The sequence below is a fragment of the Phoxinus phoxinus genome (assembly GCF_949152265.1).
Source record: "Phoxinus phoxinus genome assembly, chromosome: 18".
In the NCBI taxonomy this organism is placed as follows: Eukaryota; Metazoa; Chordata; class Actinopteri; order Cypriniformes; family Leuciscidae; genus Phoxinus; species Phoxinus phoxinus.
The window spans coordinates 25,729,843-25,755,042 of NC_136893.1; the positions used below are offsets into that span (position 1 = coordinate 25,729,843).

General features: G+C 38.6%; 2 protein-coding genes across 3 annotated transcripts in view; one reads left to right on the plus strand and one right to left on the minus strand.

Moving 5' to 3' along the window:
• Positions 1 to 2,075: 2,075 nt before the first annotated feature.
• Positions 2,076 to 3,560, minus strand: psmb11b (proteasome 20S subunit beta 11b). The gene has a single exon (XM_079589398.1). It carries the CDS (start codon positions 3,484 to 3,486, stop codon positions 2,338 to 2,340), a length of 1,149 nt encoding a protein of 382 aa, XP_079445524.1. The 5' UTR covers positions 3,487 to 3,560; the 3' UTR covers positions 2,076 to 2,337.
• Positions 3,561 to 5,871: 2,311 nt separating this feature from the next.
• The window catches only part of LOC306986294 (protein sel-1 homolog 3), a 29,684-nt gene continuing 10,355 nt past the window's right edge, over positions 5,872 to 25,200 (plus strand). For both annotated transcript variants that reach the window (XM_079589399.1, XM_079589400.1), the window contains exons 1-15: positions 5,872 to 6,144; positions 7,573 to 8,086; positions 10,035 to 10,161; positions 12,679 to 12,800; positions 13,038 to 13,153; positions 13,265 to 13,329; positions 16,624 to 16,747; positions 16,880 to 17,009; positions 18,041 to 18,178; positions 18,258 to 18,469; positions 19,947 to 20,126; positions 21,389 to 21,511; positions 23,113 to 23,253; positions 23,432 to 23,494; positions 23,571 to 23,747. In XM_079589399.1, the coding sequence (XP_079445525.1) occupies positions 6,097 to 6,144; positions 7,573 to 8,086; positions 10,035 to 10,161; positions 12,679 to 12,800; positions 13,038 to 13,153; positions 13,265 to 13,329; positions 16,624 to 16,747; positions 16,880 to 17,009; positions 18,041 to 18,178; positions 18,258 to 18,469; positions 19,947 to 20,126; positions 21,389 to 21,511; positions 23,113 to 23,253; positions 23,432 to 23,494; positions 23,571 to 23,747 (2,280 nt within the window). In that variant the 5' untranslated portion in view covers positions 5,872 to 6,096. The remainder of the gene's footprint in view (positions 6,145 to 7,572; positions 8,087 to 10,034; positions 10,162 to 12,678; positions 12,801 to 13,037; positions 13,154 to 13,264; positions 13,330 to 16,623; positions 16,748 to 16,879; positions 17,010 to 18,040; positions 18,179 to 18,257; positions 18,470 to 19,946; positions 20,127 to 21,388; positions 21,512 to 23,112; positions 23,254 to 23,431; positions 23,495 to 23,570; positions 23,748 to 25,200) is intronic.

Consider the following 25,200-nt stretch of genomic DNA (forward strand, 5'->3'; position numbering starts at 1 on the left):
CATTTAGATATTAAGAAGACTGATTTGCTCACCCACTGTAATGGGTTGCCCGGTTATGTAAACAGGGACATTTCTCTTCGGGATGCTTCTAGAAGCCTGACGTCTGTCCGATGATGATTCTAGAACACTATAGTGAGTCAGTTCAATATGGCAGAGATGACACAGCATATTGATTCATAATGTTAAAAAAAAAATGTTGGTTTAACTTAAAAAAGCAAGTTACCTTGTTGCCTTAAAATTTTGAGTTCGTTAATAAAAAATTTGAGTTAATACAATGAAGAAGAATGGCTTAATAAACAGAAACTCAAAATAGTATGTTATCTTCACACATAAGTTATCGAAGTTGATTTAACAAAAAAAAAAAGTTGTGATAAATCATGAAAATATTTTTTTTACAGTGTACATTTTTCTTATTTTGATTACACTTTATTTTGTGTCCCTGTTACAATGTAATTATATATAGGCAACTGATTAATAATAATGAACTACATGTAGGATTAGGGTTTGGTTTAGGGTTAAGTGCATGTAATTGTACATCATTTATAGTTATTAATATAGTAAATACATGTGTAACAAGGACACTGTAAAATTTACCTGGTTCTTACATGATCAACAAGAGACGAAAGCATCACAGATGTCACCAATGTTAGAAGAGCAAACATGCACTGACCTGATCTTCTGGATGTCTGACTTTCCCTCTTTACCTGTTCTTGTGATCTGTGTTCCTCTTTGACTAGTGTGCTAACACTATAGTGCTGTTGACAGCAGAACACCTGAGACTGAGACACACTCCTCCTCCTAATGCTGAGTGTGGCTTCATACGCTGGCACAGCCGCTTATTCAAGGTGCTTCATATAAACATAACACTAAACTGCTTTTAATGAAGCAACCATGCAAGGACATTCCCGTGCACTATTGTGTTATTATCTAACAATAACCAGGAAGCATACGTACGTGAAAGAGCATGTGATTCTTGTGAAAACATTTGTGTTTTACTGCAAAACTGCTAAAAGAAGAAAGTATTCAGACTCCTTAATTTTCACAATGCAAATGAAAAAAATCACATCAGCCTATTCCATGACAAAGCAAAAAAAATATTTTTGATAACTATATATTTACTAAATAAGGTCTAACCCCAGAGTTTATTTTTATTATTGTGTTATTGTATTATCCACGTTCAGTGTAGACAGAATCATGTTACACTATCACAGTATAAAGATATCAAAATGTCTTCCACAGAAACATTTATGCACTTGGAACTTAGCAAAAATTACCAAGATGCTTAATTTTTACAACATCATATAAAACATATTAGGCGTATATATTGAACATATATTTTTGGCTTCCATATAGAACGCACATCAATGGAAGAATTGATAAGTGAACTTCTAAAGTGAAGGATGAGTTATGAGGAGATTACTAATGTCTGGCAGAGATCTTTGGCACACATTAATTAAAAAAACAGCAATCCCTTCTGTATCCTGTAGGGGTCACTACAATTATAGAAAGACGGGGTTTGTGATGTAACATCAGTATAATGTTATTTGTTTAAAAATGTAATGTTGTTTTCTGACAGATCAGTCTGAATACCCAAGTATACTATTACCTGAAAAACTTGAAGCACTGTTTGTTCTTTTGTATCTTTGTTCCATTATGTGTATTTGTGCTATTGCTTGTCAGTTGTTTATGTGATTTGAATGAAAAAAGTCATTCTTATTAATGACTTTTTATTTAATAATGTTTGAAATTATATTAGTTAGGCTAGTCATTTTTGCTGTGGTATCGAAATTTTAATCATGAATTTTCTCTGGTGTCATAGCAAACTTATTTATTAGAAAAAAAAGACTAAATGAATAATTTAATTGATCTATTTATTACTTTTTTTGTGGTGGCACCACAGTTTGGCAAGGCAAGTAAAAAGTAAAAACTTTATAGGCTTAATTAACTTTATATTCTTCATCAGTCATTAAATTAGAAGTGGTAAAAAAGTGGGCTAGTCAAACAGTTTTTTCACTCAAAAATTAACAAACAAACAAAAAAGTCAGAGAAATCTTTTTAATCATTCTAAATCAGCAAAATGATTTAACTAATACAAGGCTACAATGTATCCAAAAAATATTTCATATACAACTCATGCAGACGTTCAGCTAAACATCTCCTTTTGTGTTCCTCAGAAAAAGACACATTTTGACACTGAAAAGCTTATTTAACAGCAAGAACTATACATCTAAAACGAATTATCAATACATGTTTGTCTTTGCATCTTTTCATTCTTTGCTTTGCTATACAAATCATTGAAAATCAATGTTTTCAAAAAAATCTGCCTCATGTTCCTCCTCAAACTCCTTTCTTTTCATTTTTCCTCTCCGCCACCCTCTTTCTCTCCCTCTCTTTCTCTCTGTAATACTCGTCTTTGAGGTTCTCCCTCTCTCTGCGCCTCCACCCTTCTGCGGTCACATGGTAGAGATCCACATTATTGCCCGAGTACGCGTCTCTGTGCGTGGCGCGGTACACGGCCTCGCGCGCGACACACGCGGCCTCCTGCGCGCTCATGCCCCAGTGCACGCCGCTGTCCAGGATCGAGTACGCGTATGGAGAGCCCGATCCCACAGAGAACAGCTCCCCCTGCAGGCGCAGCCCGTCACTGCACACATACACAACCCGAGGGCCACACATCCCCGAACGAGCTGTGACCACCTGTTGAGATTTAGATTTACAAACTGCTGTTGATTGGCTACTTGAATCGCTTTCTGTTACTTGAGTGATTGCATGATTCTCATCTTTTTCGCCTCCCCCATCCCATCCGCACAGAGTGGCTGCGACGCACAGCTCGGTGCCTTTGAAAGGATGCAGCATGTGGGACAGCAGTTTTGCGGCGCCCCCTGTTGACAGCCTGCGGTGGTGTCGAAGCTGGTACAGCCTGAGCTCTCGAGACAAGATGCGCTTCCAGAGCGCGCAATCCGCCGAGGTCCCGGAGGTGGTGCCCACCAGGTGAGAGTGGATAGGCAGGACCTTCGGCGCATTGGGACAGGCCACCTGTCCCGCGCAGCTGGAGCGCGTGTCGGCTGCCGCGATAACACCTCCCTGAAACGCGAAGCCGAGAGTTGTGGTTCCGTGAGAGAGAGTGAACGGTAGAGGAACGGAGGGAGAGATGGAGCAGGGGGTGGGTGGAGGAAGAGAGATGCACGGCAATGAGGGGTGGATAATGTCTATATTATTATTCAGAAAGTTTTTCGGCGCTGAACTGAGGCTAATTTGACCAAAGTTTATTGGGCTCTGTGTGAGGTATTCGGATATCGGCATGTAAAATTCCAGAGGACTCAAAGCGCCCCTCCCAGGCAGCCGTGCAGAGAAAGCGCCTCCGTGCTGAACACCCCCTCCGAACAGATGAGTGGACTCCTCCGGCATAAAGGACTGTGAGAGTGGAGCACTCCATTCAGGGAACAGAGGGGGGTGCTGCAAGCCGCATACATTTTGCAAAGCCATAAACTATTGTGTAGGTAAACAATAAATTGTAACTATGTCAATTACTACACTAAATGACATAAACTGCAAAAACATGTCATATGCTGTGAAGTTTTTCAGGCACTTTACCTGTTTTTGTTTTGTTTTGTTATTTCGTCAATATTGTCTCCTCATTTGTATTAGCTATTCCACAGGTGGGTCATTTTAGTCTGTTTGTTGGTAAAGAACTCCTGGTTTACCTCAGCATTGGATTCCCCTCAACATTTTTGGTGTTTATCTTCTTTTGGTGATGATAAAACATGCCCGTCCACATCCCTAGACCGCTGCTCGACTAGGCCTACTTCATATCCAGAATTTACGCGTATGGAAAAGCAAAAGCAACGAGTGCCAGATCCAGCATAAATTATCCAACTCTCCGTCCATTTAATGTCGGCATTCAAAGATCAGTCTTAAGCAACGGTTGCCTCAGTACATCTGTAATAGTTCCGTTGATCTTTATATAAGCGCCATTCCGTGATTGACTCAACCAGAAACGCATGAAAATGCCAAAGTAAGCCTTGCAACCCAAGCTTGACGACACACACCATGAAATTTCATTTTCAAAGCATGCCAGTTCTGTTCTGCTGTGCTGTGTACTTTGCAGGACATGTGTTGATTATAAATGTTCTTCTTTATTTAATTGGGTTACACTTTAGTTTAATTCTCACTAGTTGATTATTAGCATGCATATTAACAGGATATTGGGTGTTTATTATATGAATTCCTTATTCTGCATGATCATATTCTACATCCCTTAATCCACCCAATCCCCAAACTTAACAACTACCTTACTAACTATTAATAAGCAGGAATTAGGAATTTATTGAGGCAAAAATTGTAGTTAATAGTTAGTTCAAGGTCAAGGGTTAGTTAACCCAAAAATGATCCCATAATTTACTCGCGCTCAAGCCATCCTACATGTATATGACTTTCTTCTTTCAGCCAAACACACAGAATAATATAAAAAAATATCCTGGCTCTTCCAAGCTTTATATTTGGAGTGAAGAGTAACTGAGTTTTAGAAACCCAAAAAAGTGCATCCATCCTTCACAAAAAAGTAATCCATACGACTCCAGGGGTTTAATAAAGGCCTTCTGAAGCGATGTAGCCTGGGAAAACCCAGACCACTTCCGGCAAATTTAGATTTGCTCTGCAAGTGGGTCTGGCAAAGAGCCCATTGAAACCCTTTTCCAATCCGTCGAAATCGCGGTACCAATCAGAAACGTTGGGGCGGGCTTTACACGATGACGACAGAGCAGCGACTGTGACGCAGATTTTGTACATTACAAAGATGGATGCCGCCGTGGAACATCACAACATCACTCGTTCGAATCAGCTATCGCGTCTGTTTCAAGCGATTTAAAATGGTCATTTTCGTTAAAACCCGAGCAAAAAACAGCACTCTAAGCCTTCATATCTAAAAAAGATGTGTTTGCTGTCTTACCAACTGGATTCGGAAAAAGTCTGATATACCAGCTTGCCCCGTTGGTGGCTAAACGAATGGGCTCTGGATACGTCATGTCCTTCATCGCTCTGATTGGTTTTAGTTCTATCCAATTGCGCCCAGAGCCATTTGAGCGACGTCCGTTAGTGACGCCCCTGTGGAAATGAATTGTCTATGGAGCTTTGGCAGACCCTAACTCAGTTACAACTGAGAGTGGTCTGGGTTTTCCCAGGCTAGAAGCGATGCGTTTTTGTAAGAAAAATATACAAATGTATAACTTTATATAAGGAAAGGAGGCGTCTACTTTCACTTTGCTTACGCTACTCCTATATCCATCTACAGAGGTCACTCTTGCGCCAGACTCGCGTATGGCTGTTACTGGAAGCCAGTGATTATAGTTTATAATAAATATATAAATATGGAAACTTTTCTCACAAAAACACATGGCTTCACTTCAGAAGGCCTTTATTAACCCGTGAAGTATATGGTTTACTTTTATGATGGATGGATGTTTTTTTTTTTTTTTTTAAATCTCAGGCTCTATTCACTGCCATTATAAAGCTTGGAAAAGCCAGGATATGTTTTAATATAACTCTGATTGTGTTTGTCTGAAAGAAGAAAGTCATATACAGATGGCTTGAGGGTGAGTAGGCCTACATTATGGCATAATTTTAATTTTTTTTGGGTGAACTAGGCCTATCCCTTTAATTGTGAGAACTGTACCATAATCTAAAGTGCGACCTTTATGTTCACTGACACTTACAGAGATCTAGAAAATGAAAAGAAAGTAGTATAGCATTTAGTTTGACCTGTATGGACGAACAACACTGTCATGGTTATAAGGTTTACCGCAGCATTTCTTGTAAAAGTGAAATCAATGACTCGAGCGTCCTGAACTGTCAGTAGCGTTCCGTCGCGTCGCTGGAGTGCAGATGAGGCGCGTCCACGCATAATGAGAGTGTGTGGCCGGGCGTATACAGTGATACACACACAACACACACACACCTGTCATGCTCACACACGGAAGAGCGCGATACGCAGTGAAACATGTGACAGTAAACAGCTTAAGTTTTCGCGTCATACTCACCGGTGAATGTTGCGTTTGATCGCTTCGACACACCGCGCGTCGCGTTCATTAGACAGTGAAGATGAGAGTTGTGTTGAGTTTCATCTGTACAGCTCTTCTGCTCTCACCGGTAAGACTTTCAACTTTGTTTTCACTTCTATGCAACTTTCATAGTTGCTCGAGTTTCACTTTCGTCAGTAAACACATTGTTCTTACCATATGTTGACGTGGTGGCACCATAACAACATGTAGACTACCATTGTTGTTTAATATTATTCTCTAAAGTTACTTGGAGTGTAAATACTATTGTAGGCTACATGATGAGATGTGACTCATCTTGTAATCCAGTACAAAGACAAACAATTAGCGTATATATTTTTGCTATACTTAACAGTTAGTTAATAGTCGTGCCTCAACAAGTAAAGTCATGATGATATATTTGCAAATCATTAGCTAATGATTAATTAAAGCAGACAATTCGAAGTTGAATTACATGGCTTCAACCCATTATGCTAATTAACGCATTAATTTACACTATTAGTAAATAAAATATGTTATCAAGGAATTAACACATTATGACACATTTAATTAACAATTCATATAGGCTATTACTTAATCTATTAATAATATAGAATCTTTATTAGTTGCTGATGCAGTAATGGTTTAGTTCTTCATGAGTCATACTTTAACACATGATTATCTACATTAGTTAAGCATGAATTAATGTATATTAGTGCACTCGTATTGTAAAGTGTTACCAGCACATCTTCCCATTTATCGGTACTGTGGGGACATCTCTATAATGCTATAAAAGATAACAAAAATGGGGAAAAAATTGGATAGGATTATTTTCCTAAGTACAAAGCTTGTTTATTGACATGGATGGCACCGTCCACTGAACCTTTCCATTCCACAAAAGGTTATTTATAGTGTAAAAAGATTATTTAGATTATTATAATGTTCCTCACATAAGACAACCATGAGCTGGTCAAGAACTGTTGATGGAAATGGTTCCTCTATGGCATTGCTGAGAAAAATCCCCTTTTGGAATCTTTATTTTTAAGATAATAATAATAATAATACGTTTTATTTGTATTGCACTTTACACGTGAAGGTTACATCTCAAAGTGCTACAGGTGCAACAGGTAAAAACACTAAAACAAAAACAGCTAAAAAAACAAAAACAGCAAGAAACAAAATTATATTAAGAAAATGCAGTTAAAAATAAATAGGTCTTTAATTTATTTTTAAAAACCTATATAGTATAGTATATATATAGTGGATATTGTTTGCTTAATTATATAAATACAAATAAAATATCACAGTGCCAAAAGAAAGAAAGAAAGGATCCCAAAATAAGCATTTTCTTAACGCAAATGTATTAATTTGTTTGTTTGGGAGTCAAATATGATCCTGACATTTCAGCCGAGTATCAAGCCAATATGTGATTGGATCTTTATACAAAATTCAGCCAAAAAATAAATAAAATAGATGTTTGATAAGCATCTAATTTTTCATACTGGAGACGTGAAGTGTGTGTCAATCTGTCTCTCTGAAGGTTTGGTGTGGGTCTCCTGACACTGATAGCACTCATCGTGGAGACTTCGTGCAGTTTGGAGAAGCTCCTGACACAGTGATGGACAAATGCAGTGTACAGGTCCAGTATAACTGCTCTGCTGCCTGCCGGATCGCTGTCGAAATTGTTATTTCCACCCCAACAAGGCAAGGAGTGGTCGTTTACAGAAGGTCCTGGACTAACCATAGGAGGTTTGGAAAGCCCCGGTCCAGAAAGGTTCCTCTGGTGTTTCCTCCAGCTGTGCTGTACCGGAGAGAGGTTTCTGTCAGGGATGTGGTGCTGAGGGCCTGGATGCTTCATCTGGACCAAGAGGAACTGGGTGAACGAAACCATGCTGAAGGATATGACCGGTCCCTTGTGAGAACATCTACACTTGTGAGGACACTACCAACATCTCAACGTCCAGCATATCCACAGACAGGATCGGTGTCCTGGGGTGCATGGCTGATGTGGCAGCTGACCAAAGACACTGCGAGGAAATGTCCACATGAGTCAGGTGGGAACCGATCAGACTGACCCCTCAGAATGCCTGGGAAAATGTATAAGAAAAGTTAATAAATAATGTAATGATTTACCCTTACCATCATGTTATTCCAAACCCATAAGTTGTAGTATTTTTCCTCATGATGGAACACAAAAAAGTCATTATGGGAACACTTGAGAATAATGTTCTGTCATTAATGAATAACTACACAGGAAAACTTGAGTAACATTTTAATAGCTGTTATTCACTAATAATTACTGATTAACGAGTTAGTACACTCTAAAAAATGCTGGCTTGTTTTAACCCAATTTTGGGTCAAATATGGACAAACCCAAACGTTTGATCAAAAATGCAATTAAAAAATGTAACCCAATGGCTGGGTTTATCCATATTTGACCCAAAATTGGGTTAAAACAACCCAACATTTTTAGAGTGTCGGTAATCATGCTCAGTTGAACGTGGTAGTTCAGTAGTAGCTGATCAGTAACTACTATTTTTTCATACTTTCCAGATGACTAAGAACTACAATATACAGGTTCATACACTCTAAAAAAATGCTGGGTTGTTTTAACCCAATTTTGGGTCAAATGTGGAAAAAAACAGCCTTTGGGTTACATTTTTAAAATGCATTTTTAATCCAATGTTTGGGTTTGTCCATATTTGACCCAAAATTGGGTTAAAACAACCCAGCATTTTTTAGTGTAATTAATGCGACTAGTGCAAAACGTTTAGTTAATTCTAAAGATCATAGTAACCTACTAAAGCATTACCAAATCATTATTTGGATCATCATTCTAAAGTGAAAAGCATTATAACTATCTAGTAATGACTGAATTCATTGTACACTTTTGAGGTTTGTGTGTTAACACTCTAAAAAATGCTGGGTTGTTTTAACCCAATTTTGGGTCAAATATGGACAAACCCAGCCATTGGGTTACATTTTTTAATTGCATTTTTGATCCAACGTTTGGGTTTGTCCATATTTGACCCAAAATTGGGTTAAAACAACCCAGCATTTTTTAGAGTGAAGGTTTGGATAGTAATTCCTTCTGATAGATTTGGATTTTTGGTCATTCCTTTAGAATGAAGTAGTAACACTTGAGTCATTCCAAAAAACCTAACAAAACATCAAAAAACATCAGTTAATATTAGGGAGTTATGCTTTTCACTCTAATTGATTAAAGTGATTATTTTATTTTATTTTAGTATAATTGATTAACATGTTAATTACTCCAAATAATTAGTTATGAAGGATTTGGTAATACTTGAGTCATTACTAGTGGTTTACCATGATCTTCACTTTAATTAATTATGAATTATACACTGTGCATTACTCTCATTAATTATGAACCTGTATATAGTTCTTATAGTCCTCTGGGAGGTATGAAAAATTAGTAGTTATTGATTAGCTAATAGTGAACTACTTAATATAACTTAACTTAATAGTAGTTACTAGAGTGTTAATAGTGCGTTATTCGTTTGTTCCTGTGTAGTTATTCATAAACGATGGAACAGTATTCTAAAGTGTTACCCAATTTTATTAACGATCATATACAATTCCATAATATCACACTAGATTTGTTATCAATGACACCAAATCACCATTGGTTCTTGTGTATGTTGTATTCGAACACACTATGCTAGTTTGAATACATAAGATGGAGACCTAGATTTCAAATCAACAAATTCAATTTGGTCTATTCCCCAAACAAGTATGAACATGGACTTTGTTTTATAGAGTTTGAAAGACCAATTTGTCACTCTGAACTGTCATTATGTCACTTGTGTTCCACTGAAGAAAAAAAATAATAATAATCACATGATGGTGAGAAAAATAATGAGAGAACTAGTTTAGGTTGTTTGAAGATACTGTACTGTCATGATTTACCAGGCGCATAGATAGCAGATAATACTTCTGAGTTCTGTTGCATCATTTATTCATTCATTCATGCCTTTCCAGAGACTGTGGATATACTTTCTTTTCCATTTGCGAGTACCGGTGAGAGGTTTGGGGTGATACACACCTTCTCCCCCTTTAAAAGCAGAGATCTAGAAAGGAGACGCACCCTCGCTCTCAAACAGCCAAGGTCAGACTTGCTTTTAAGATGCTTCATTCAAATTTCTCACTGCTTCTTGATAACAAAACAAAGACATGTAAATATAAAGCCTATAAACATGGTAGGTGGTCAATAGGGTGTTTCTAGTGCAGGGTTTCTCAGCTCTGGCCCTTGAGGTCCACTGTCCTGCAGAGTTTAGTTGAGGACTAGGTGGCTTAAGTCGCTGTGATATTTTGGTCGTTAGATACAGCTGTGGTCACTCCTGAAATGTTACCGTGAGTTTTTCATCTGTTTAATCATCCAACCAGAAAACAAAATAGTTTAGAATAGTGCCTAGCAACAGCATAGCAACCCCCCTGAAAGCTCTACCAAAGCCCTAGCGTTTACTCAGAACATCTTAGCAACACCCTAGAAATGCCTTTGCGTACACTGTCTATAGCAACACCATAGCCACTAGAAAACACCCTAGCAATGGCCTAGATACCACCCAGAACAGTGCAGCAACACCCTAGTCACTACTTAGAATACCTTAGCAACACCCTATAAATATATTTGCATATGCTGTCTATAGCAACACCATAGCCACTAATCATAACAACTTAGCTAACACCCTAGCAATGGCCTAGAGACCATCCAGAGCAGCCTAGCAACACCCTAGTCATCATGTAGAATACCTTAGCAACACACTAAACATCTTTGCATATACTGTCTATACCAACACCATAGCAACTACTCATTACACCTTAGCAAACACCCTAACAGTGGTCAAGAAACCACCCAGAACAGCCTAGCAACACCCTAGAAATGTCTTTGTGTACAATGTCTATAGCAACACCATAGCCACTAGAAAACACCATAGCAATGGCATTGAGACCACCTAGAACAGCCTAGTAACACCCTGGTCAACACATAGAATACCTTAGCAACACACTAGAAATATCTTTGCATAAACTGTCTATAGCAACACCATAGCCACTACTCATAACCCCTTTGCAAACACCCTAGCAATGGTCTAGATACCACCCAGAACAGCCTAGCAACACCCTAGTCACCACTTAGAATACCCTAGCAACACACTAGAAATATCTTTGCATAAACTGTCTATAACAACACCATAGCCACTACTCATAACACCTTAGCTAACACCCTAGTAATGGTCTAGATACCACCCAGAACAGCCTAGCAACACCCTAGTCACCACTTAGAATACCCTAGCAACACACTAGAAATATCTTTGCATAAACTGTCTATAACAACACCATAGCCACTACTCATAACACCTTAGCTAACACCCTAGCAATGGTCTAGAGACCACCCAGAACAGCCTAGCAACACCCTAGTCACCACTTAGAATACCTTAGCAACACCCTAGAAATGTCTTTGCATACACCTGTTTATAGCAACACTGTAGCCACTACTCATAACACCTTAGCAAACACCCTAGCAATGGCCTAGATACCACCCAGAACAGTGCAGCAACACCCTAGTCACTACTTAGAATACCTTAGCAACACCCTATAAATATATTTGCGTACGCTGTCTATAGCAACACCATAGCCACTACTCATAACAACTTAGCTAACACCCTAGCAATGGCATAGAGGCCATCCAGAGCAGCCTAGCAACACCCTAGTCATCATGTAGAATACCTTAGCAACACACTAAACATCTTTGCATATACTGTCTATACCAACACCATAGCAACTACTCATTACACCTTAGCAAACACCCTAACAGTGGTCTAGAAACCACCCAGAACAGCCTAGCAACACCCTAGAAATGTCTTTGTGTACAATGTCTATAGCAACACCACTACTCGTAACACCTTAGCAAACACCCTAGCAATGGCCAATAGACCACCCAGAACAGCCTACCAACACCCTAGTCACCACTTAGAATACCTTACCAACACCCTAGAAATGTATTTGTGTACACTGTCTATAGCAACACCATAGCCACTACTCATAACACCTTAGCAAACACCCTAGCAATGGCCAAGAGACCATGCAGAACAGTCCAGTAACATCCTACTCAACACTATACTTTAACAACACCCTAGTGTAATTTCAAACGACTTGGAGGACCTTAGTAACAACCTGGCAACACCCCTACAAACACCTAGAATGTTTTACCAACAACCTAGCAACGTCCTGGAAAGCATTAAGGACACCGTAGCAACCACTTAGCAACACCCCAGTTATCACTCAGAACACATTAGTAACACCTCAACAATGTTCTAAAAACCACCCAGAGCACCTTAACAACAACCTGGCAACACACTATCAACCACAATGCCTAGCAACGCCCTAGAAACCACTCTGAATACCTTTATATTGGATTTGCACTGATGGGCCAGTTTTGTAAAATGTAAAATTCAAGTTGCGTTGTTTGCATACCTAACATATTTGTGTTCAATGTAAGCACTTCGGGTGTGCTTGCTCAACTGTTGATATGCTAATGATAATCTTGTAATGCTTGGAATGTTTTGGAATGTGTATAGGGTGTTGGTACTGTACTTTTGAAACTCGCATCGTCTCCTCTCTGCAGTGTTGCTCTGTCATTGTGGCTCTACTTGCTGAGCTGGTGCGGCCAGTCGGTGTGTGGGATAGTCAAACATGTCAATGAACACAGGAAGTATGGAAGCCCACTCATTATGCTGTCTGACGCAGGTAAGCCAGCATTGCATCGTGTGACATCGATGCATGCAATAAACTCAAGCAAATTTATAGGAATTTAGTTATTAAAAACTAAATAAACCCTCATAAAACCTTCATTAAAAAAAACCCAAGTCATGCAATAACTGTGCATGAGAAAACGACTGAAATTTAAGCTGTTATTTATTTAACTATGTATCATATTTCCATGTACACGCTAAATGTGATGTGCCAGTATGTTTTGATCCTCAGGCAATGTAGTGCTGCAGGTGCAAATGGTGGATGGAGAAGCGCAGGCGTTTACAGCGCACACAGCGTTACCTCTCCATACCTGGATCCGCCTGGACTTCTTCTTTCAGGTGTCAAAGGTACATCGACCATATGCACATGCAGTCATATCCCACTGTACTTCTGATGAACCATCAATCAGCTGTGAATGTATCAGAAAGTGAACTCTTGGATGTTTTTTCATACGTCAGGCAAATCTCACAGTCAGTAAGGTCTTACCTGCAGGACAGACGTCGGAGACCACTCATTTATTTGAGTAAGTCATAATGCCTCATCTGCACTGTAAAATATATAGTTTATTAAGCAATAATTAAAATTACATTAATTGAACAGTAAACAATTTTTTAAAGATTTTTTTTCCAATAATAAAACATATATAAAATAATATTAATGTAGCCAATAAGAGATTGTATGAAATATTAATATAATTTATTATTAATAATTTATGAATAATTGATTTTTTTTTTTTTTAAATTTTTTCAATTTATATATATATATATATATATCAGTGGGGATTTCTTTAAGACTGCAAGGGAAGCTCAACTTCCCCTATATGTCAAAAAAAATAATGGTCAAATATGTACTATTGTGTGTTAACATTTTATTGACTAAAATGCGTTACACGTTCATCTCGAAGACGAGTTTGTTCACAAACAGCTTCATATAGTAGCTCGACTGACTCGATCTCCTTCTCACACATTCCCGCAGCATCACAGTGCATTTCCCTGTTGAAGCTGAGCGTCCATTGACTTCAATGGGGCTGCTTTGAACAGTTTTTTTCAGTGCTCCGAAACTAGATGGTGATTGGATAAATGCTGCTACTATGTCCCGCCCACGGACGCTCAGCGTCTCTGGGGGTGAATGAGGAGTGGGCTGGCTCGGACTCCGGGCTTCCGGGTGATGATTGGAGGATCTGTCGAAACACTGCATCTCCTTTTGACTGACAGCGATCTGTACAATAAGAAGTCACTCAAGCTATTTCGCGCTCAGTCCCATCGTGGATTTCTCAAGTGTAGTCGAAAGACAAACTGCTGCAACCTATTTCTTGATATTTGTTTGGCGAAATTGCTAGCCAATTTGCATCATACATTTCACACAATTATACACCACATTCCTTGTTTCAGTTTTACCAAGTTTAATATATATATTTTAGATCGTTCGTTTGTAATTTGTTCATTCATACAATACGTTAGGCTAGGCTAGCGTCATACGCGTGAAACTGCGCACGATGGCAGACAGTGCTAATATTGTCGACCTGATTTTGGCGAAACCATTTGAAAGTCTTCCTTACGGGGAAAAAAATTGAATTAAACGGCAGGGCAGATCAACACCTAAGATTGATTTAGTGCAAAAGATAGGGAAAAATAACAGGTCTTTGCAGCTCTCCTGGTATGACAAAGTTAGCTGGCTGACTGGAAGTGCTGTGACAAATAAAATGTACTGCTGGCCATGCCTCTTGGTGAAACCATCTCACGGATGTGTTGTTTGGTCAAAGGTGGGGTTTGGAGATCTGTCTAACTTTGACAGGGCATAAAAGACACGAAAAGAGCAATGAACATGTGAGTGCATGTGCAAGATTAAGTTGCATGGGCAGGATCAGGGTTGAGCATGCAATCAATGAAGGTGCTCGCATTCTTGTGACTAAACATAATGAAACAGTCAAACAAAACAGGGCCTTTCTAAACCGCCTTATTGATGTAACATCCTTGCTTGGCCGACAGGAGCTGTCATTTAGGGGACATGATGAGAGTAGTGAATCACCCAACAAGGGGAATTACAGGGAGTTCACAGAAACATTATCTAAATATGACTCTGTCCTGTCCACACAATTTGAGTCCTCAAATGTGTTTTCTGGTATGTCCCATACTATTCAAAATGACTTGATCTCTGCTCTTGCAGCCACCATTTCTGATCAGATCAGAGATGAAATTCAGGATGCTCCCTTTTTTGGATGGCAGGTGGATGAAACAACTGATATATCCTGCCGTGCCCAACTCTCTGTGATTGTTCGCTATGTGGATAGTGCAGGTAAAATTCAGGAGCGCTTTATTGGATTTTTTGATGTTTCTGGAGGGCGAGATGCTCAGTCCGTTTTTGATGTTTTAAATGAGAACATGCAGGCTTACAATTTTAAGGATAAGCTTGTGGCACAGACCTATGATGGGGCTGCTGTCATGGCTTCAGCTCTCAATGGTCTGCAGGCCAAAGTGAAAGCAATAGCCCCCAGTGCAATGTTTGTGCATTGCTATGCACACAGACTGAATCTGGTGCTGTCACAGGGGGCTAAATGCTTGCCTGAGTGCAGATTTTTTTTTGCATCACTCTCTGGGTTTGGCACATTTTTTTCAAAATCCACAAAGAGGGCGTCTTTTTTCTGGAGTCTGCAGGCTGTTCAAGGTTGCCCAGAAACGCTCTTACTCGATGAAATTTCACATCACGGATAGTGAGCACTGTGGCAAACAATTATGATGGCCTCCTTCAGACATTTGAAAACATCATTGCAGATACGACAATGGATGATGATACACTGGATTGTGCCAAAGGCTTTCCGAGGAAACTGGAGGAATTTGAGTTTGTGTTCATGTTGTACACATATGAACAAATCTTCTCTGAGACTGATGTGGTCTTTGATGTTGTCCAACAGAGGGCGATGGATGTTTTTTACTGCAAGAAAATAATTGAGTCTCTTCTTGCATTTGTCAAAGAGAAAAGGTCAGAGGGGGCTTTCCAAGCTGTTTATGCCAAAACAGCAGATCTCACATCAGACCCACGAGATGAGCCCATGAGAAAGCGCCGTATGACCCAATTGCAGGATCCCCAAGAGCGCTACAGAAATCTGTACATGGCCATCCTTGATAACATCTTGGAGCAGATTCCTCAATGTTTTTCAAATTTGGAAAGTATGCTCTTCTTAGAGTTAGTCAATCCAGGGAAATTTGATGACATGAGACAAGAATTTCCAGAGGAGGCCTTCCAAAGTGTCCTGAAAAGTTATGGCCATCACTTTGATTCAGGGAGACTGAGGTCTGAACTTCAAGTCCTGTATTCAGATCGGGACTTGCAGGGTAACTGGGGAAAGCTGTGCGATACTTGGTGTTCCTCAAAGACATGGAGTTGCAGTGCAATGCCTCAGCTTTACAAACTGTTCTCATTAGTGGCAACAATTGGAGCTACATCTGCAGGTGTAGAGAGGAGCTTCTCCTGTTTAAAGCGGCTCAAGTCCTACACCGTAACACAATGGGCCAAGGCCGTTTAAGCAGCCTAGCTTTGCTGGCCATTGAGAAGATACTGGTCAAGTCACTGGAAAAGACGCCTAGTTGGTACGACAGGGTCACAGTGCATTTTCTTTAAAAAGAACGTAGGGCAGAATTTACTTATAAATAAATGGACAAGTTTATAATGTAGGCCGAAAATGAGCTTCCCCTCTTTGAAAGACCAGCAGCCGCCACTGATATATATATATATATATAAAATCGTTTTACAGCCATTGTTATAGTGTAGTTCATGTCTGGTAAAACAGTAATTCCTTTTTTTTTCTTTTTTCTTTCAGTTTCCGTCAGCCAATTAAATTCACTGACACATCAGGATATTTTGTGATTGGTGGATCCAAATACATGCAGGGCTTTCATGGCTATTTCGGACCAATCAGATATTATCGTTTAGGCTCAGAGAAGGTGAGTCCAACTCTCTTATCAACGGATATATGCGTATAACAAAACCAATGTATTATGTCAATATTAATCACATGATCCAGAATGCATTCAGACATTCTTATGCCGTAATATCTTGTATCATTTCCATTCAAGGTGATAAACCCCCTGTCCCCCGTCAGGACGCTAAACGAGCTGGACAGATTGCACAGACGCTGTGAGGAAATGCAGCAGGTGACTGAGCACTATCTGCAGGCATTGAGGCAGAGCCGAGGCGTCTCTACAGGTCGGTTCAAAGGGATGAGACCAGAATAGATCAAATAGACTTTGAATTTGATGGGAAAAGTTTGAGATCATACTGAAGACTTTGCTGTCTTGGCAAATCTGAGCACAGTTGGAGACATTAGCTAGGCTTCCATCCACATATTTTTATGCGCATTTAAGACTTAAAAAAATTGGAAATGCCAAGATGTGTGGATGAAGTCTTCTAAAAAACATATATATTTTTTTATCCAATTAGAAGACATGCGCATAAAAACCACATTTACTGAATAAATACCTCGATGAAAAAAAATCATGTGCATCAACAGATCATATCTGGATCATAACTGGACTAACTAGCGGATCAGTTTCATTGCACACCTTCTCAAATTTCGTTGTAGTCTTTCTTAAATGCCTGAGCCAAAGTTCGTCATCATGATTTGGTATAATTACCTTTCAGAATGAATTACCTCAAACGATTGCATTCCCAAACATCTCAAGCGCAAGGAAACATGATAATGTCTGTTATTGTGTTTCGTCTACATATTTTATGCAGGAAAAATGAGCTACAGTGGCTTTCCCAGTTGCAGAAACCCTTCCATTTTTATTACTGATAATTTGCACCGGTTTCTCAAGAAATTTAAATTTTGTTCTCTTGAACACACAAGATGTAAACGATGCTTTATTCACACATTTTTTATGCAAATTTAAAAAAAAATATTATTTAGATTTATTCATATTAACCTCCCCTCCCTCTTGCAGCGACTTCTCTTCTCTGATGATGAGGGCGGGACTATAACTTGTCACTCACATGAGATCCACCAATAGTAAACCACAACCATCCAATCAATTCCCCACAGACAAAACCAAGCTTTTGTTCTTGTTCCTGAAGCCGTTAAACTCAGAAATACATCACAATAGGAAAGAAAAGACTCAGATTTCTGTTTCATGCTCACTTTAAAAGATCTGAACTCCAGTGTGAATGAACAGTGGACAGCAGATGAGTAGTTTTCTTTCCGTGTGAACTGTTTCTAAAGACTTTGTTTTGGTTATCAGATGTTTGTGAGTCTTATTATGGAGACCTCGAGAGGAAGTTTGGTCGTAGGGAATGCACACAAACTTGGTCGTGGGACCAGCAAAGGAGATTCAACATCGCCCTGAGGCTTCTGGAAGAGCACCAGGACTTCCTAACAGGTAGGTGGGGTTTACACTGTACGTTGTTATGTGAACTACCAATGGCTCTTGCTATAGAGTCTCTTCATCGGTTCCTCAGGTCTGGAGAGCAGTGGTGGACATTTGCTACATCTAAGCCGAGTGATTTTCCAGGATGTGGTAAAGACAATAAGTAAAGCCGAGGAATCTGACGGCGGCCTGGATCTCATTGAGCAGCTTCAGGTGTCTCTCTGCTGGGGTCACCAGCACTCCTCTCTCCTGCTCGCGACCCTTCACCTGGCTGGCCTGGGCGTCCCAGTGGACCTAGAGCTGGTGAGGATGAGAACAAAGACTATAGAATTACACAAGACACAGACTTGTATCGTTTTGAATTGAACATTGAACATTATTCAAGAACCGCTTTGAAGCCAAAACAATCTGTTACCTTAAATTATACGTTTATCTCTGTAAATCAGCTTTGAAACAATCTACATTGTTAAAAGTGCTATATAAATGAAAATAACTTGACTTGACTAGACTTGACTTGACTTGATTTGAATGAGGAAAAGTGCAATGCTCAATATGGCGGAATAAGTCCCGCCTTCTAAATAAGAGCCAATCGGTGATTGGTAAAGTAATCACATCACTGCAGCCGTTAGAAGCTCCGGTTCCCATAGAAACATTCAGACGCGCCTCCACTGCGAATTAGCATTAGCTTGATCCAGCCTGAACAATGTCGTTTTCTGTCATGATTCCAGCGTTTAGAAACAAAATACACAGTTGTTGTCAGAATATGAAATGTAATCGTAAGCTTGGCGAACAGTTGTTGGATAATTTGATGTTTCCCCATTCAAAGAGACAGGAGCGACACTTGCTGCCTGAGACGCGTTTCAAAGATGGCCGCCGAGTGAAATGAGAAATTAATGAGAACACCTGAGCATTCAGCGGCCATTATAAAAGAGTAATGCAATTAAATGTAATTCATCCTAAAGTAGGGGTTGAACGACTTCAGAATTTTTAATGTGACATTTATGTGATGAAAGTCGAGTCGACTGAACCTCGAGCTGAGACTCGAACGCGGGTTGCCTTGTGCTATTGGAATATAACACAGCGCTGTTCCTACATCACAGCTTATTTTATCAGTTCTTTTGTCTTTGGGTCGATATATTTGTCACAGATTTCTCCTCGTTCTAAATCACATACAGATAAAGTAGCACGGTAAACATTACATTTATATGAATGCATTAGTGATGCATTTGTGGTATTAAAGTGAATGTTGACTGTTAGGTTCGTGTTAGTAGAATAAGTTGAGATGTAGTTTCAAAGTTACCTAGTCAGTAGAAGATATGTTGAGGAGCATCACAATAAATAACGGATATTAAGTACAGTCTACTAATACTTTAATGAGAGTTAGTTGACACACAGTTGCAAAGTTACCTATAGTTAGTTAGAATGTCTAAAGGGGACTGTCGAAAATAAAATTGTACCTGTTTGCCTTCATAAACTTTCATCAAAATACAATAACTTGCTTAACTAATGAATAACTGCTTTAAAACAGCTTTCTCTTTGGGTGACGTCACCTAGGCCAAGCAGGCTATCGGCTAATGGTAACCATTAACCAAATAGCTATTTAGGCATTGTTTTAGGCTATACTGTTGCAGTCAGAGTAGCCTTCTTCTTCATTTGATGTTGACTAAAGTAGTAATTTGATAAAAAGCCACAAAAGAAGAGCGACAAGAGAAACGGCAGATACGCATGTAGTTTGGTACAGCAGTGTTGTGTTAAAGTTTGACGGTGATCTCTTTCTCAGGGTCATGTTTATAGTTTGATAGGCGGGGTCTCTGATGACCGACTCGCTCTGATGCATTTGGGATACAAGCACATGCAGGGACTTGACGGTTTCCCCAAAGACCAGAATACAGCATATGGCTACTACGCCAACATCGGCAAACAGAGCCGCATTGACCACGACGCAGTACATGACCCTTGGGTGAGTTACACATTTATATACAGAGATTGGTTATGTATACATATTCTCAATTGACTTTGAAGGTATAGAACATTAGTTAGATTATATATTATTATATCGACTAGTTATTTGAATAATTAATTTCAGAAGAATTACTTTAAACTAGTCCTCTCATTTCAAATTAATAAAATTATTAATTAATCAGATTAATTGCAAAAAAAAATCACATATACCAATATCTGCTAGGAAAACCCCCAAATGAAGATTTCAATAAACATAAAAATAATAGAATCGAATAATTTTTTTTTTCCAAAAACATTAATTGCATAGATAAATGCATTTGTACAGATGATGATGACTTGCATATACCTCTTTTCAATTTCAGAAGTAAAATTAATTTTGATATTGTGAACTGTCCTCCCAGACAGCAACATAGTGTCGGCCCAGATCCGGGCCACATCTGGTACACGTGGATTCAATGCATGCACCAGATCAGATCTGCCGGATCTGGGCCGACACTATGTTGCTGTTTGGACTGGGATTTGGTAATGAGGTACAATGTCTCATTATGTGATTTGGTAAAATGTCAAGCTCTCTTAAAAATGGCACATCATTTTCTAATTACATGACAAGCTTAAATCCATGCTGTCAAAATACGGTAAACCCCCAAGAAATCTTTACTAGTTACTACGTTTGACATATATTTATTCAAAAGAGTATAAATAAAGCAATACAATACAATACAGTAATACACAAATATGGCATTTCTAACAGAAAGACAGTATAAATTGTGTGTTATTCAGTGAAAAATATAAATTATAATTCCATCACTTCTGTTTATTAAACATGCGTGTCTAAATGAGACACTAAGTTTTATTTCGGTACTGAAAATCCCTGGTTGGTTCCAATCATGCCGACTCTACAGACTACAGAACCTAAGGAAATTCAATTTGCAAAGGCTCATTTGCTAATAAAATGGTGCCTTAGTATCAGGTGCCTCTCTTGTTTATCAGCGAGCACAGTCAAATATTTAGAAAAACGACACTGCTGATGTGTGTTAAGCTGATTGTTAATGAAATATTGGACTTTTAAGAACTTTAGTAAACACAAAGACACATGCAGACTCACTGTAGTGTGTCATCAGGTTAACCGGTGGTTTGTACAGTGTTTTGAGGGCGTGGATTTGCACGTTAACACAAACTGGTTTGACGTGAAATAAATATTGTCTGAATGGAATGGAAATGATATTGTCTGTTTTTCTATTGTGTGTTTCTTCACTGCAGCAAACTCCAACAGAACATGTTCATTTAAGCAATGACGACGAGCTCCATACCCAGACCGGTGAACAGGGCGACATTGTGCAGTATTTGAAACACCAGGCCAACAGAGGAGATGTACAATCTCAGGTCTTTTTTTCCTTCTCTGTTTCACATGATCTCAAGTGTAACCTTTAACTATTGACTTCAGTTCTAGTCATTCAGCTGAAGATCTGAGGCCAGATTCACTAAACTTAATAATTAAATTATTCTTAACTGCATTTTCTGCTTATTTCCCAACTTAAGTAGATTTTGAATTCTTGAAAAGATTGTTTTTCAAAATCATTATAAATAATCTTGTAAAGTTAGGATAACCTAACAACTTTTTTTTTAAATCACTTTTTTATCAAATTTTGCATTTTTAGAGCCTGTCATTTTATTCTTTAGAAAATATAATAAAGATAAATATTTGAGGACTTGTCAAGAATTACGAACGGCTTTGTCTTAAGCTTTTATGTTAACCCCTTATATTGGCATATTGGCTATTACATATTTAAAACAGTAATATCCTATACTAAACCTAAACTAATCTTGACAGACTATATATCATTTGAAAGCTTACAATCTCTAGTTTACATTTTTGGTGACTGATTTTCAAAATAAATGACAGAGGAGCCGTAATTTATCAATTTGCAACAATAATATTTTCATACTCCAAAGGCGTGTTCAGACCTTTATTTTGAAATAGTGATGAACATGAAAAATCATGACAGAATGGTAGAAACCTCAGTTTGTTTTCATGCCAAGAGTTCAAAAGATAGCATCCATTCAATTCTTTTAGAAAAAAGGTCTGAAAATGTTTTAAATATAAAGAAAAAAATAAAAGATTCACCATTTGTTATGTGGCAGCGAGCTATAATGCACATACGTGATCTTTTGTGTTTCTTAGAGGTTGAATTCATTTTAAAATCTGCCAAGCTTTTGCCAAACCATCCTATACTTCTGAATGTCTACTTCATAAATTGTATGAAAATTGTAAAAATAATGGTTCAGATCACTCAAACAAGATATGGAAATTGAGGCGCCCTTATATGGGCAGTAATGTCAACTAGTGGAAAAGTTTGGTACTGCGCCCAAACTAAATCTCACTGAAAGCTTATTTTTTGAGATATCAACCTAAAATATGAAACACAACTTGTTCAGATTTTTGGCTTTGATTTTTTTTGCATTTTTAGAGTCCTCCAGGTTTTGAAAATATATATTTTATATAAAATATGAATAATAAATGTTTTAACATTGTACATTTTCATAAACTCAAACTTCTATAACTTTTTTTCTGTTTAACTTTCTTAATTTATTTCACATCTACAAAAATCTGCCAAATGTCTTCTTTAAAACAAGATCCGATCTTACATCTATATTCCAAAGCATTCTTGAATTACAACCATTTAAATTTGGGATGTGCATTTTCATGTCTAAAGAACTTAAAGATTTTCTTAAGAAGATTTTTGTGAATCTGGCTCAGGGTCCAGAACGAAATATTTGCATTTTTAAGATACTTTATTTTTTAATTTATGTTCAGTTTCTAAGGAATGAATGTGTGAATGAATAAATACACGAATACATAGTTTTTATAAAATAAAAGAGTTTTTAATTGACGACTTTATGACTTTACGAGGGACCTTTAGTTACTTGGTTTGAGGTTCTCAGCTGTAGTAAAAGCGTTGTGCACGGGCTGGTGTTTCTTGTAGAAGTCTTTGGCCAGGATGCTTCTTTGGGGCAGTAATGGGCTGGAGAAAGACATTCAGACAGCGGCCATGTGGTACGCCAGGAGCGCCCTGCAGATGATGGATCCCACGGCCATGTACGACTACGCCATTCTCATCCTGAAGGTAATGCGCGGCTTACATGGAAATCTCTTGAGCCGTATCTTTTCGAGCATTTGCATTGTAAAAAGCACATACATGCTTGTTTTGTATAAATAGAAACTCCTGACACAAAATTAGGGAAATGTTTGTAAAGTGGTGTGTATGTATCTGAAGATTATTTCAAGTGTTTGTGTGTGAACAGGGCACAGGAGTGAAGAAGAACCGGACGCTTGGCCTCAGGCTTCTGCAGAAAGCTGCTGACATGGTGAGTGCACATACAGTACCGGCGCGCATGTGGCAGTGTTGGGATTTCTATAATGAGCCATTTGTGTTTTTTACAGGGTTCTGTAGAAGCTCTGAATGGACTCGGATGGTACTACAGTACCATAGTAAAGGATGGAAGAAAAGCCATTCGATATTTTGAGTTGGCGGCTCAGAACGGCAGTCGTGATGGGCTCTTCAATGTGGGAATCTACCAGTTAAACGGAGCCAGTCCTGACAATCCAGACAGGAATGAGGTCAGAGGCTGCACATTTATCCTTCAATGGATAGTTTAAAGTGAAAACAAATAATAGTGTCAGAATTTTCTCACCCTCATGATGTCCCAAACCTGTGTGGGTTTCTGTGGAACACAGAGATCTTTTAAAGCTACAGTATGTACGATTTTAAGCCACAAGAGGGCGCTGTTTCCAACAATAACAAAGGCGAAACTTGATGACGCTATGAAGGAGAGTGGAACGATGGGAGATGTCGTTTTCAACATCCAGAGACGTATGGAATTAATGAATCATGATCACGGATGAGCTAACTTATTAGTTTTTGTATTACCTGTACGTCTGAACGCGAAATTTTATGTCATGATAATGAATTAACTACAAGGAACGCGAAATGTTATGCTATATTATCCTGTTACAGCTATTTGTCAAATGATTTGTTAGGTTAATGCTGCGTAGTTTTAGGATGTTCATAGTTAATGAAGTGTTGTTTTACGTGTTCAAACCAATCGTAGTAAAATTTAATTTGAACGGACATTTGCAAGTAATGGCTTCATATTTTTTAACAACAGATATCCGATTGTATTTAATTGCACTGCCATAATCTCGGTCACGGACTTGCCGGCCAATGTGGGCCGGCCCACCTGGTACACAAATATATTAAAATAATGACGGAAATCATAATAGGCTATTACATGCGTGGGTGCGGGGACGCAGCCGACAATTTTGTATAATTTATAATGTTGATATATCGCATCACGATAGTGTCGTGGGCAAGTGTGCCATCATTTAACGTGGGAGACCCGAGTTCGTGTCCCAGCTAGAGGAACTTTACTGATTTTGTCCCCCTTCTCTCTCTCTCACTCGAGAAGCTCTCTCCATCTCGAAAACGCCACACCGATATTTATTCTTGTTTTATTCCTCCGTTTGTCACAAATTCTGCGTGTATCCCCATATGGACGCTTCGTTTTGTTGGCACTTCAATACTCGCCAAAGAGTAATCGTGATCCATGATGTACACAACAGCTATAACCACCTCTTCCGCATTTGTCCACGTGATATTGCGGAAACCAAGGATCGAGCGGATATTGCGTCACTGACAGGCGACATTTTTTTTCCGGGACGGACAATTATTTAAAATTGGAATTTCTCTGAAAGAAAAAATCTTTGGAGACTTTTGGAATATTGTAAGTACATAACTGCAGGAAATATATCACACTGTCCAAGTGATTTTTGGATCTTTTATTACAAAATTGTTACATATTGTATATTTAAAGAAGCTGTAACCTTCTCGAAAAATTACAAAAAAAAAGGTGCTGTCAAGTTTAAAAAATGACAAAGAAAAGGTGGTCAAATGTATTTATTTATAAAAATAAAATAAAAAGTGGTCAAGTTTGGAAAATGACAAGAAAGAGAGTTTCTCTCAAGTATCAAAAATGTCAAAAAAAAAAAGAGTTGGTGAAGTTTATCCAGTTAA